This window comes from Heloderma suspectum, chromosome 2 (assembly GCF_057233095.1).
Source record: "Heloderma suspectum isolate Gila_16-S chromosome 2, 16-S_ref, whole genome shotgun sequence".
NCBI classification, from domain to species: domain Eukaryota; kingdom Metazoa; phylum Chordata; class Lepidosauria; order Squamata; family Helodermatidae; genus Heloderma; species Heloderma suspectum.
In genome coordinates, this window is record NC_139459.1 from 160,117,999 (window position 1) to 160,130,990 (window position 12,992).

The following is a 12,992-nucleotide window of genomic DNA, read 5'->3' on the forward strand; positions in this document are numbered from 1 at the left end:
AATTTCAGTGGCAAATTCAGTAGGGTGGGGTATGCCGAAAAGGCCAAGCTCCCCTGCATGCGGCCTGCATGTCGCCTACCTATGCTTTAGAGCCATGTTTTTGCACTGTGGAGATACCAGAAAGCAATGGTTGTGTGATGTGATGGTGGAGTGGGGGTGCGTGGCTCCATGTAACAATCAAGATGATCCATAAGGATGTGTTTCACATTTTTGTAGCATGAAGTAATGGATGCATGACTTTAATAGTGCCATCATTGAGCAATGTATGGCTTATGATTTGATGGTGGATGGAGAGGAACCATTTAAAAATTATGAAGATCAGTGCCTTGGATCTATGCGTTTGTGCCATGATAGTGGCATGAAATGCCAGGTGTGGTGTTCCTGCCCCTTCCCAGTGAGAATACCTCTTCTCTAAGGCCTTTCTCACCAGAAGCAGGAAACATCTTCCCCACACAGAATCACGCTGCCACCAGGACCTTTAAGGCTCAGGTCCAACCCATACTCTATCTGTGAGAACACACGTGTTTATAATATCACCTGTACTGTTTCCTTTATTACTTCCCCTTATGTAGCCAAGAGCAGAGGGCATAAGATTTGGTTAAGTTGTTGAATAGTAAATTAGTATCTCTTAATGGTTCTATTAATGTATGTTCTCTCATACCCCATATCACACTCTCAAACAATCATTTCACAAATCACCACAGACCTCCCCCCCGTTCTCAATCCTATACCCATATTACATCAATTCCCCATTTCAAATCATATTCCTGTCTGTATCTGACCCTCTCAAGCAAAGTTTATGTAACACACACTCCACCCTGCCTTCACTCACTCAGCCAATCATCACACATATGCACATCCACCATTCTTCCTGTCACTCATCTCCCGCTCTCACCACAGAAATACTCACCATAAAAGCTGAGATATAACAGGAATACATAACCATAGACTTCTTATATACAGACATGCAATATCACACCAGGCCTATGGTTTTTGGTGTGCAATCTAGGGACATGGATGTGAAGTTTCATTTGATGGCAATTATTTGGGGAGAAGGGGGTGAAATGGAAAAATTCTGAGGATCCATGAGAATCCATGTAGACTTGACTTTTACCTTTTTCTAAAATGACAAAGTATAATGAGTTGCCATTATAAATCACAGCAAAAAAAAATCCTACAAAATTTATTTTGTTGTTGTTGTTCAGTCGTTCAGTCGTGTCCGACTCTTCGTGACCCCATGGACCATAGCACGCCAGGCCTTCCTGTCCTGCGCTCTCTCCCGGAGCGTGCTCAAGTTCATATTCATTGCATCCGTGATGCTATCAAGCCATCTCATCCTCTGCCGTCCCCTTCTCCTTTTGCCTTCCGTCTTTCCCAGCATCAGGGTCTTTTCCAGGGGGTTTTCTCTTCGCATTAGGTGGCCAAAATATTGGCGCTTCAGCTTCATTATCTGTCCTTCCAATGAGCAGTCAGGGTTGATTTCCTTTGGTGAAATTTGGTGGCAGCGAAGGATGTGTCTATCAGGAAGATGTGTTAAAAGCCCACAGCATTCTTAAGGAAGTGACATTTTTGGACACAATGGAGGAGGGTCTGTTAGCAACCGGGGCACTGCACTCCTCCTAAAGCCAGATGGTCTACTCCATAAATGGGCTGAGGCTTGTATAGCCACTGAGAATAAGAGTACCATAATCCAGTCTATTTCTGAACTCTTTATGGCCATTCCTTGTGTTTACACCTGTCACATGCTGTCTTCTGTCTTGAAGGTTGGTTACAACCTGCCATCACATGGATTTATCTGATTGCATGAAGGATCTCAGCTTCTTGGTGGTTATTGGCACAGAGACTCTTCTCACAATTTGGCCAATTTAACTGGTAAGCAACCTGAAAATGTTGCAGTGCTTGTAGGTTCTCAGCATTCTAATTGGTCCTGGAGGAAGACAGGAAACAGTGGCCATCCCATCAACCACAACCAACCCCTTGTTTTCTGTTTTTCAAGAGGCAGAACCTATTTCTGCAAACAATTAGATCATTCAACAATTTTGCTAGAAGTAGTCACTTTACAGAAAGACCTGGTGTACTATTTATTTTAAATGTCTACTCTCTACCTCAAAGAATTCTGAAAAAAAAAACATGTACTTAAAAAATAAGTAAACAAGAAATCAACAGTTCTACAGATTCATGGAGTAAAGCTAGAGCAAGTCACACGTCTATAATGCTACTCTTAGTCTGTTGCTTTTGTACTGCATGGCTTCAAGTGTGCTGAGAGCCAACAGGTCTTGTCCAAGCCCAACACTCAATCCACATGTGGAAGGCTTGTGTGCCATACAAAACGGCAGTTTCTGTTCTAAAAAACTGAATGCATGTTCAAACCTTGGCTAAATCCCTGAATCAGCACAGTTCATCCCACTAATATAGAAACACCCAGAGTTATAGACATGGGGAGGGGGATGTTTTCCAAAAACAATTCAAGAAAGCTACATGAATGCTAACTGGCTGAACATACAGGAGGAAGGAGCTTCATGAATTGCAAGGAGTTATTTCTGCTCAATTCCTCAAGGTTGCAAAGTTGGTACTGATGTTGTGGATGCTTGTGAAGATGATGCTTTAGTTCTAGGAAAGTAGTATCTAAACAGAAAAGTTAAGGAGTTGCCAACACATACCTACAACTACCATCAGCTTTAAATCAGGAGCAAAAATGTTTCCTCAACATACAGTGCTCATCATGGAGTCACTTACAAAGGTTTAATCTGGTCTACATATACTTTAGTACCATGGGCTTATACTCATTGTACTCAGTGGTACTTCTGAGTAAATATTAGGGAAGGATGACACCACCCCCATCTTTGCTGGAGCTCTGGTCCTCAGCAAAGCTGGGGAAAAGGAATTTAGGGGACTTTCAGAGGGACACAAAAATCAGGCGACTTTTTGGTTGAGGTGGGGTAGCTATCCTTTTCCACCATGGGGACACCCATCTTTTTCTCCCCTAAATGACCTTGGAAATGATACATCAACCGCAGTGGCCCCATTTTGAAAGCACATTGCAGCCAGGCTACTCAGCATGCAGCCAAGCCATTGCTTAGCTTTTTAAATTTAAAAAAAAAAAAAGGAGCGGGGGGGGGGGCAGGGAGAAGAGAGAGAAAAGCCATTTGCCACCTTGTAATTTGATAGGTAATTCTACTACCCACTCCCGCCTGAATTTCATTGTCCCCAAATGTCCACACTCTCCCAACATCAGGGACATTTTCATCTCCCTATTCTTGCCACAAATGTGGTAAAATAAAGCTGCAATGACTGCTTCGATGCAGCTCTACTAAATATGCGTAGAACTGAGCTGCAACAGCCTTTTCCTCAGAGCCATAAAAAGATAGCCTCAGCACTGTGTTTGTCCAGAACTGTAACTTGCTTGCTTGCTTCCTTCGCATTTAGAAGTATGTGAACTAAGGGGTGGGGGTGGGGTGGATAATTTGGATTTTCTGCCTCAGGTAGAAAAACATCTTCTGGCTGTCTATGGAATCTATTACTGCCTCGTGCCCTCGCTCTGAAGTTCTACTGTGTCAATATACACCTATGCACAGCCACTTAAATGGTTGAGGGAGAGATTTGATGAAGAAAAGGTAAAACCCATTATTCACCAAACAGCACTAATCTGGGTCCTTAAAGTTCAAAAGGTCCTAATTCACTGTGCAAAACTTATGCAATTAATTTCCAACCCCTGCACGTGGGCTTTTACAGATATGGCACACTGTTTTGAATACGGAAAAATGTGTGCTTCACAAGGATACACAAATGTGGGGATTCCTCTTGTCGCCAAGTATTTGCGGATGAGACGTTCTGTTCCATACCAATTAAAGCCTTTGGTTGAATATCCAATGCGAGGCAGGTGGATGCTGGCTGAGAGAGAGGAAGGAAGGAGAGAAGCTATCTTGAGTTGCAGTTCAGATGAAATATACAACACTGGTAAAGGAACACTGTTCCATGTACCTAGGAAGTTATATATACGAACAAAACTATGCCGTTCACTGGACCAATAAGGGTAGATAACTGGAAACCCAGGGACTCAGTCTGGTTCCCAGCATTAGCCACTGATCCCAAAGACACTTTCCCCCTTCTGCACTTTGGCTGCTTTCTCTACTGGGTAACCTATAACACAGGCAAAAGTTTCTTTAGCTGTCCCTCCCGCCCCCCACTTTACCCCAGTGTGAATAGCAGCAAACCCATTGGCAGAGTTCTCCCCTACATATACTTCAGCTGATGACTCTCAAATGTGAGGAAGACTTTGGGGTGTTCGGATGAACACGGGGGGAACAGAAGCTATCGTGGCTTCTCCCCCTGTGCATGTGACCATAATTTGCATAATCACCCACACTGCAGCATGGGTTGCTGTGTCGTCCAAACCTGGTGCGTGGTGTGGCAGGGGTGGCCTTACACCCACCCTAATCCTCTACGGCATGTCATGGGGTGTAGGGTGGGTACAAAGCCACCCACACCATGCTTGGACGATACAGCAACCCACACTGCAGCATGGGTAATTATGCAAATTACGGTCACATGCATGGGGGCCAAGGGAGAAGCCACAATGGCTTTTGTTACCCCTGTGATCATCCAAACCTGGACGTAGGCAAACAAGGTACATAATAAAAGGGGAAGGGCAGAACTGTGCCCCACTGTGGAAGAAGGGGCAGAGAGACCTTTGTGAGAATGATTCAGTAGGCAGAGCCAATGTCATTGGCACCTTCAAACTTTAACCAATTTAAAGTTGACCAGGGAATGTCAGGTCCGTATTTCAAACTTGTTCATAACTTCTACCCCAAGGAAACTGTGGTTTGGCATGGATATCGAACATTCTCATGGGATCCCCCACCTCCTCCCAAGAGCACAATTCCTGGGGTTTCTTCATGAAAAGCCATGGAACTCAAACCAGCTGAAACTCCAATTCAGTATGTTGTCTAGATGTAGATAGTATTTCACCCCACAAGTAACTTGGGGAAGTTTTCTTGATGTTATCTACAACTTTTTGGTTTTCATTTTGTCTGAGCTCTGGAGGTGGTTTACTCAACATCAGACTCCAAGTTTTGTTTCAGGTGATCTCACTTCAGCCAGGAGCACAGAGAGGCAGACTCTTTACATATAAGTATCTTGGCCCTTGGTCATTGTCAGTCCAAAAGGCTACCTGCTCGTAGTCATGTACACAATGGTGACTCCCTCTAAAATCTTCTGGGGATACATTCCAGAAGGATACAGATGGAGTCCAGATAAGAGACACATATAGAACGGGGAGATGCTTTGTTACATACCCATTTCAGAGTCCTCAGAATGCAGGGAGACATTCAGGATACACTGGGGCTGGCTAAAGGCAACCAAGCCCCAAATTCTTGAACATGGCCTAAAGTAGTAATTCTTCATGGTCTCTGTGCATCACACATATGGGCTCTGTGCCTGCGCGGAGCCTCGATTTGGGAAACTTTTATAGCTGGGGATCATTTCGGCGGGAACCCTCCCACACCATCCTACTGCGCATATCCTAAGGGGTTCCTGGTCTCAGTTCTCTTTCGACCGCTGCTTTTCTCTAATTGCTGAGGTTCACATTTTTTCTTTCATTTTATTCTAGCTTTTTCTTTTGTTCTTGTAACTTTTTCTTTGGCGTTTATTTCATTCATGTTGCGATCACTGATTGCTATCTGCCTCAGGCGGATGGCCCTATGGGCTCCTTTCCAAAAGCGTGTACCTTGTGGGAGTAAGTTACCTCCCACAGACAGCCACTCATCATGTCTATTTTGCTTAGGAGAAGCTCATGTAGTTGAAGCGTGCCCACATTCCTAGTCCTTTTTGAAGCAGGCTCACAAAAACTGGACAGACTGCTTAAAAATAGCTCTTTGGAAAAGGGCTTTGGAAGCAGTGGATCAAAGAGCGGAAGTGTCGTGTTTCAGAGGCATCTGCTAAATTGTCTAATATGTAATATGACACGGGTCGTGGCTTCTCCACGACCCGTGTCACCGAAACAGTCCACTTCAGCTAAGGAGCGGACAGACCCGCCAACGCCTGGATGTTTCTTCTCTCTCACGGCTGCAAAAAACTAAACTAAGAAGGCAAAAGCTCCCAAACCAAAGGAGCACAGGTGGAAAAAGAAGAAAAATAAGAAAAAGGAGACTGGAAAACTGTCTCTTCTGCTTCCTCCTCCATTGTTAGATTCTCAGAAAACCAACTCTCTCTGTGTCGGAACCAACTGCTTCAGTACAGACTATGGATCTGGGCCAGCCGGTGTCGATAATGGAAGGAGAAATACCTGATCCCTCACCTACCTGACTAAATGTTGCTACATCTCCTGTGCAGGTCAACCTTCCACAGAGATCTCGCTTGAAGGTTGTGCATTCCAGGGAAAGATCGCTGGAATCATTATGCTCTCTTCAACTGGATTGAAGGCTGGATTTCTATCGAGATAGGGATTGCCACCCAAGATCTAAATCACCACTGCAAGATTGGGATCGATACTCTGACTATTGTGATCCTCCACAGAGGCCAAATTATTGGGATGATTGGGAGTTATCGAGATAGAGAGAGATCTTATGATCAGATGTGATATCTCAGAGCGCCTGTCCCTCAGTACCAAGCAGCTTCATCAGCTTCGCTCTCTCGACCTCCAATGGAAAGGGATTCACCCCCTCCACCACCAGTGGTACTGGATTTTCTTCCTCCACTGGTCTCACTTCGTTCTTCGTCAATGCAGAATAGACATAATGATCCTTGCCATCAATGCTCAGCACACCAGGGGATGTTTCCTTCAGTTTCACCCCAGAGACAGCAACCTTTAGCTGCATCACTGGTTTGGGTTCAATTGAAAGAACATTGTATGGCTGTGACGACCCAACCATCAGATGCTGAAGACTATCAATCGAACTCGACTTCCCATTCTTCTGTGCCACCTTCCATCTCTTCCCCCAATGAAGCTGTTTGTGCTCTGGAGAGAGCTTCACCATCTGAAGATATGGGACATTTTAGTGATCAAGTTCTTTGTACTGCTCCATCACTCAGCACTGAAACCCAACAGCCAATAGAGAGGATACAGGATCCTGTTTTTGATGTGGTCTACATGGAGTCTTCAGCTCCAGTAGCAATACCATTTCTTCCCACTCTGTTACATACAGTACAGCTCTTGTGGAAGGCTCCATCTTCCAAAAGACTGGAATCAACGTACAGAGTGCAGGAAAAGGATGCTAGTTTTCTGTTTGTGCACTCAAAACCAAATTCCATTATAGTGGAGTCTTCGCAAAGGAAATCACAAAAATCACATGCTTCGCCAGTAGACAAGGAGGGTCATCATTTAGACTTGCTTGGTCAAAGAATCTATTCATCCTCAGCATTGGGACTTTGTGTTTCTAATTACCAGGCGATGATGGCCAGATATCACCTTTTCTTTAGGGATGGCGGAGAAATCCGCCACGGACTACTCCCCCCGCTGAAATCCTCCCTGGATGGACCCTCCCTGCTGCCGGCTGGTCCAGGTCCGTCCACTGCTGCTGTCCATCCGCTGCCCCGGACTGCGGTCGCAAATGGCGTCCAGCGTAGGGGATGCCATTTGTGTCCCTGCTGTTTCCCGTGATAGGCTACATAAATATTTACATAACCTATCATTGAAAAGAGCAGGGATGCAAATGGTGTCCCCTACGCTGGATGCCATTTGTGGCCGCAGCCTGGCAGTTGACGGAAGTCCGGCTGCGGATGGGCCCGGCCAGCGACTCTGCAGACTTGCCGTGGAGCAGAGCCAGCTGGGCAGGATTCTGGGGGGAGGGACGGATTGCCTCCCCCGTACCACGGACGCCTCCAACCAGAACGGTAAGTGGGTTTTGTACACCCTACTTTTCTTGTGGGAGAAGGTGGGCTCCTTATGTGATTATCTACCTGATTATCAGTGTGAACTGGCCAGGGTTTACCAATCAGAAGCACTGAAGTTGTCAAAATAGCAGATATATTCTGCTAGAGACCAAATGGACTGTGAGGCAAAGGCTATGGTTGGAACAGTGGCACTCTAGAGACATGCCTGGCTTCATTCGGCTGGATTAACCCGAGGCCAGATCATGGATTGAGGACCTACCCTTTGATAGGGGCAGGTTTGTTTAATGCTGGCACCGATGAGGCAATGCATAATTTTCAGAAGGCCAAAACAATGGCAAAGAAAATGGTATTGGGGCAAACCCAACAATCTTACAAGCCATGTTGATGATTTTGGCAACAACCGTAGTACCCGCTGCGTCAACATACTGACCATACAGCATGCAGCAGCTGTTCTCCCAGCAGAAATACTCCTATGTTCCCAGTTGCTCTTGTCAGAACCAGGGGAAAACTGACCCAGCCTCAAAATATCATCTTTGACTGTCAACTGATCCATACCCATTCTTGTCTACTAGATCCCTTATTCGGGACTTGCCTGGCTTGTTTTTCATGAACTGGACTGTAATAACATCAGACACTTGGGTATTGAATATTGTTCTCAAAGGATACAGGATCGAATATGATGCTCTCCCTCCCCTTCATACCGTAAATCACCCTCAGAGATTCTGCTGTTACAGGCATATTCTGTCCTCAAGAAGGGAACCATCCGGCAGGTGAGGCCAAGTCAACTGCCAGGCAGGATTTATTCCCATTATTTTACAGTCCTGAAGAGGGATGGAGGGCTTTGACTGATCCTGGATCTCAGGAATCTAAATTTCTTCATTTCCACCAAGAAGTTTCGAATGACCACGCTAGCATCGGTTCTCCCGCTGTTGCAGAAGAGTGCATGGTTTGCAGCGATCGATCTCAAAGATGCATATTTCCATATAGCGATTCATCCCTCACATCAAAAGTATCTTCACTCCGCTGTCGGTCACGAGACTTTTCAATTCTGGGTCCTCCCATTTGGATTGGCCAGGGCCCCAAGGGTCTCTACGAAATGCATGGCCGTAGTCTGCGCTTATCTACAGACCAAGCATGTATCCACATCTGGACGACTGACCAATTGCAGGACATCCCAGATCGGGTCTATCTCAAGCAGCAGCCCTCGTTTGCTATCTTTTACAACGTTGGGTCTTCACATAAACAAGGAGAAATCCAAATTCTGCCCTTCTCAGGATATCCAGTTTGTTGGGGCGATACTAGATTCCAGAACTGGAAGAGCTTATCTTCTCCCAGAAAGAGTGTTGACCATCATTGGCCTTGTCAAAAAAATTTCATTGGAAGAAAGTGCTAGCCTTTTCAGTCCAACGCCTTCTCGGGCTTATGGCAGCCACAGTATCAGTGGTGGCATGGGCTCAACTATGAATGTGGCCCCTTCAAACTTAGTTCCTTTGTGTTTTTTCTGGAGCAGAAAATTCTTGTCGCGTTCAACTGAGGGTACCAGACAACATTCTACAATCACTTCTGTGGTGGACAACGGACGAGAACCTTTGTCAGGGCATGCCTTTTCTACCAGAACCTCCTTCCTGTATCCTCATGACCGATGCTTCACTCCTCAGATTGGGAGCACATTGCATGTCCCTTCAGATTCAAGGTCTTTGGTCTGGACCCGAGGAAGAGTGGCCCATAAATTACCTAAAGTTGTTAGCGGTGTGGAAGGCATTGCAGGCTCTCGAAAACAGCCTGATGGGTCAACATGTGCAGATCACATCAGACAACACAGTAGTGGTCTGGTACATAAACAAGCAAGGTGGGACTCACACACCGTCTTTAATCTCCCCGACTCTGAAGATCTACTACTGGGCTGTTCACAGAGGAATTTGCCTGTCAGCCATACACATCGCTGGGGAGGACAATGTGCGAGCTGACTCGCTGAGCAGGACTTTTCAACTGTCTCATGAGTGGCAACTCACACCTGACATTCTACATCACCTTTTTCAGATGTGGGGTGTTCCTACAGTGGACCTGTTCGTGACTCTGGGAAATGCAGCGTGCAAAAAATTCTGCATGACAGCAGGGATGGGGAACTGGTCCCTAGGGGATGCTTTCCTTTTCTCTTGGATGAATGACCAGTTTTACCTGGTTCATCAGTGTCACAACTGCTGTTGACAGGGAGCCTTCCAACAGGATAATCCTACAAGGGCAGGAATTCTAGAGCAGCCTTCCCTGATGTTCCCTCCCGGTGTTTTGGGCTAAAATGGAGAGGAGAAACATTATGTAGGCCGCCTTGGACACTGCACTGGGGGGAGGCTGTACTAGAGAATCATAACCTGGAATGTCTCAGCTAAGCCTTTCAGCTTGTTTAAACAGGACCATCAGGAATCTATCTGCAAGATAAAGGGCACCATATTCCTTCCATTTCAAAATCCCTCAGACAGGCACACTTACCATCCTTTTTCTTGGCTGCCAGATAAATTTTCTTTAATCCCCTTTCCAAAGCAGGGAGCTTAATTCCAGACAAGTTGTTAGAACTCTCTCGGTGCATTGCTACAACAAGGGCCAACTAGGAAGAAATTTTATATGCTCAGAGCCGATCAGGTAAACACAACTAACTGCATGGCTTAGTGACAAGAAACATCCCCTTCCCCCACTTTGCAAGTGCTATAGTGCCTCTGAATTAAGCCTGAAGGAATCCTAATACCCTGGCTTTTATTTTATTATCCCCCCAGCCCCTTGTCTACATGGTTGCTTGAAAACAAAAATATATCCTAAAAACTTAGGATATATTTAGGATATAAGGTAAGAGACAATCTTAGGATATAAGGTAAGAGACAATCTTGCCAGGAGTGCTGGAAGTTAATAGCAAAAGTTTCCAAGGATGTTGCTTAGTAACATTCAAATTCTATTGCTACAGAAATGTTTTGTAGCTTATTCTGTGTTCAGCTGCATATTGTATTTGGCTCATATTTACAATAAAAGAAAAGAAAAGCATCTCTTTGTATAGTTACCAAGTCCTGCCCTTTGTTTCTGGATTCCTTATCATCAATGGGGAATAAAAGAGTTCCTCCCAATGTTAAGTCTACAAAAATAATAAAGAGTGGAAAAACATTTAATTCCATGCAGAACTGAGGTGAGGAAGAAACAAACTTTGTTGGTTCCCTCTTTCACGTTTTATTTAGCATAGTGGTAATCTCCCTCAGATGGGCAAAAGAGTCAACAAAACAGCAGGCAAGGAAATAAAATATTAATAATATTTCAGCAGCAACAGAGTGTGCGTTCCTTTCTCACTCCTGAGCTAGGCCTGGGCTTCCCTGTCCTCACAAATGGGAATTTACAGTAAAATATTACAAAGGGAGAAATTCCCTAAAACTACAGAAGCTTTTGCCCATGTCTGGCTTACCTTTCATCTTTCCTGCCAACTCGTATATTTTTTTTGGTTGGTCAGAACGATTCCCCAGAGCTGTGAATAAGCCTCCTCTCCCCCAATGGCCAGAGTCATCTGAAACAAAGAGTTACATGTAAGAGGTTTCTATTTAAAAGGGAGGGGAAAAGTCAGGCGTTCAAAGGGATGAGCTTCTAAGACTTGATAGAAGATCCATCGTCAAAATCCTGACATTTCTTTCTCCTGAAGATTACCTTGGCAGATGCAAAAGCATTATTCCTGTGGGGCTTGATGGAGATAGAGGAATTAACAGCTACCTGCATTACAAACTTCTTGACTGGATGCTTTAGTGTGGGAGGGCGGAGAGAGAACCAAACCCTAAAGGGAGGAAGCAGTCATGCCCTCTAGACATGTCCTGGCCAGAAGCTCTATAAAGGCCTCAGAGAGGCACAAGCTATCTTGCACAGGCACATTTTTGGCACCTTTTGCTTCTGCCTCTTAGGTGACAAAAGGGTGTCTAAAGACTAGCTCTGTGCATTTTGACTGTACCACTCAAACTATTTCTGATGTTCACTAATGTACTATGTAGCACTCATCATGCTGTGGGAAAGTATTCTGGAGGAAAAAGGGCAGGCCGGGCGCTATATGAAGCTAATGAAACATGTACTCCAAACTACCAGGCCACTTGGGTTTAAGAGAATGTCTTTCATGGTAACAGAGTAAGACATACAAATTATAGGTTGGGAGTTAGAGGGCTCCGTATGGCTCCACATTCCACAGGCATTCCTCTTAAATGAAGGCAGGGGTGGGCAACATGTAGCTTGCGTGCAGTCCCTGCCACTCCCCAAATTCATTTAAAAATGAGGGAGGGATGCCGTGTCTGGTGGCTACCGAGTGCCAAAATAAGCTTGTTTGGAAGTAAATTTTGACCTTTTGGGTGCTCCGTAGCTGTTACGGAATTGTAATGCAGTAGAAAGGTATGATTGCAAATAAGTTAACTACTCCAATTGAATGTTGTGCTAGAAAGCTTAACACCATGTCTGAATTAGTGCAAGATTGGGCAATGTTCTTGGGTTTTTGGAATACAGAATGCTCACAAGAGAATTCATACATGCAAATTCTCTCCTTAATTTATGTATATTTGAGTTTTCCTTGAATTTTACTCATCTGTTGAACTTTGTTTATATACATATTTATATTTTTGTTCTCCTACTCTGTGTGCCCAATTTAGCTTCAGGGAATTTATTTATTACAGGGGTTGCACTCGATGGTCTTATAGACCCCTTCCAACCCTACTATACTATTCTGTGATTCTATATATATTAGCCTTGTTTAAACCGCTCACCTGGTTGCCAAAGGCAACTAGGAATTTCACATGGCACGTAAGTGTGCTGTCGAACGCTTGGCCCTTTCCTATGCCATGCCACTGTGTTCTATGCTGGGTGTGGAGGATAACTCTTTGCCTTCTTCCCACCCTGTGCAGAAAGAAAATGGGTTTCTGGCAAAGGCATGGAGCATATCATTCCTCCTCTGGCAGCCCACTGCATTTCCATGCTGGACATGAAGGTGGTGAAGCTTCCTCCTAAGCATCCACCTAAGCAACTCTAAGCAGAGTTTATATATAAAATATTATACATGTATATTCCTTACCATTTGTTATTGTTTTGTCTGATATTGTAAAAGAATAATATAAAAAAAACACATTTCTTGTTCCCCTGGACCATCCATCCCTTTTCTTCCC

At 44.7% G+C, this 12,992-nt stretch overlaps 1 protein-coding gene across 6 annotated transcripts in view; it reads right to left on the reverse strand.

Moving 5' to 3' along the window:
• Window positions 1–937: 937 nt before the first annotated feature.
• The window catches only part of CHD1L (chromodomain helicase DNA binding protein 1 like), a 63,353-nt gene continuing 51,298 nt past the window's right edge, over window positions 938–12,992 (reverse strand). For 4 of the 6 annotated variants that reach the window (XM_084835418.1, XM_084835419.1, XM_084835415.1 and 1 more), the window contains 5 exons: window positions 11,270–11,368; window positions 10,878–10,948; window positions 10,318–10,432; window positions 3,783–3,891; window positions 2,048–2,625 (listed from right to left, as the gene is read on the reverse strand). In XM_084835418.1, the coding sequence (XP_084691544.1) occupies window positions 2,553–2,625; window positions 3,783–3,891; window positions 10,318–10,432; window positions 10,878–10,948; window positions 11,270–11,368 (467 nt within the window). In that variant the 3' untranslated portion in view covers window positions 2,048–2,552. Of the gene's footprint in view, window positions 1,928–2,047; window positions 2,626–3,782; window positions 3,892–10,317; window positions 10,433–10,877; window positions 10,949–11,269; window positions 11,369–12,992 lie in introns of those variants that run through there. The other 2 variants (XM_084835414.1, XM_084835417.1) reach the window with 1 other exon arrangement.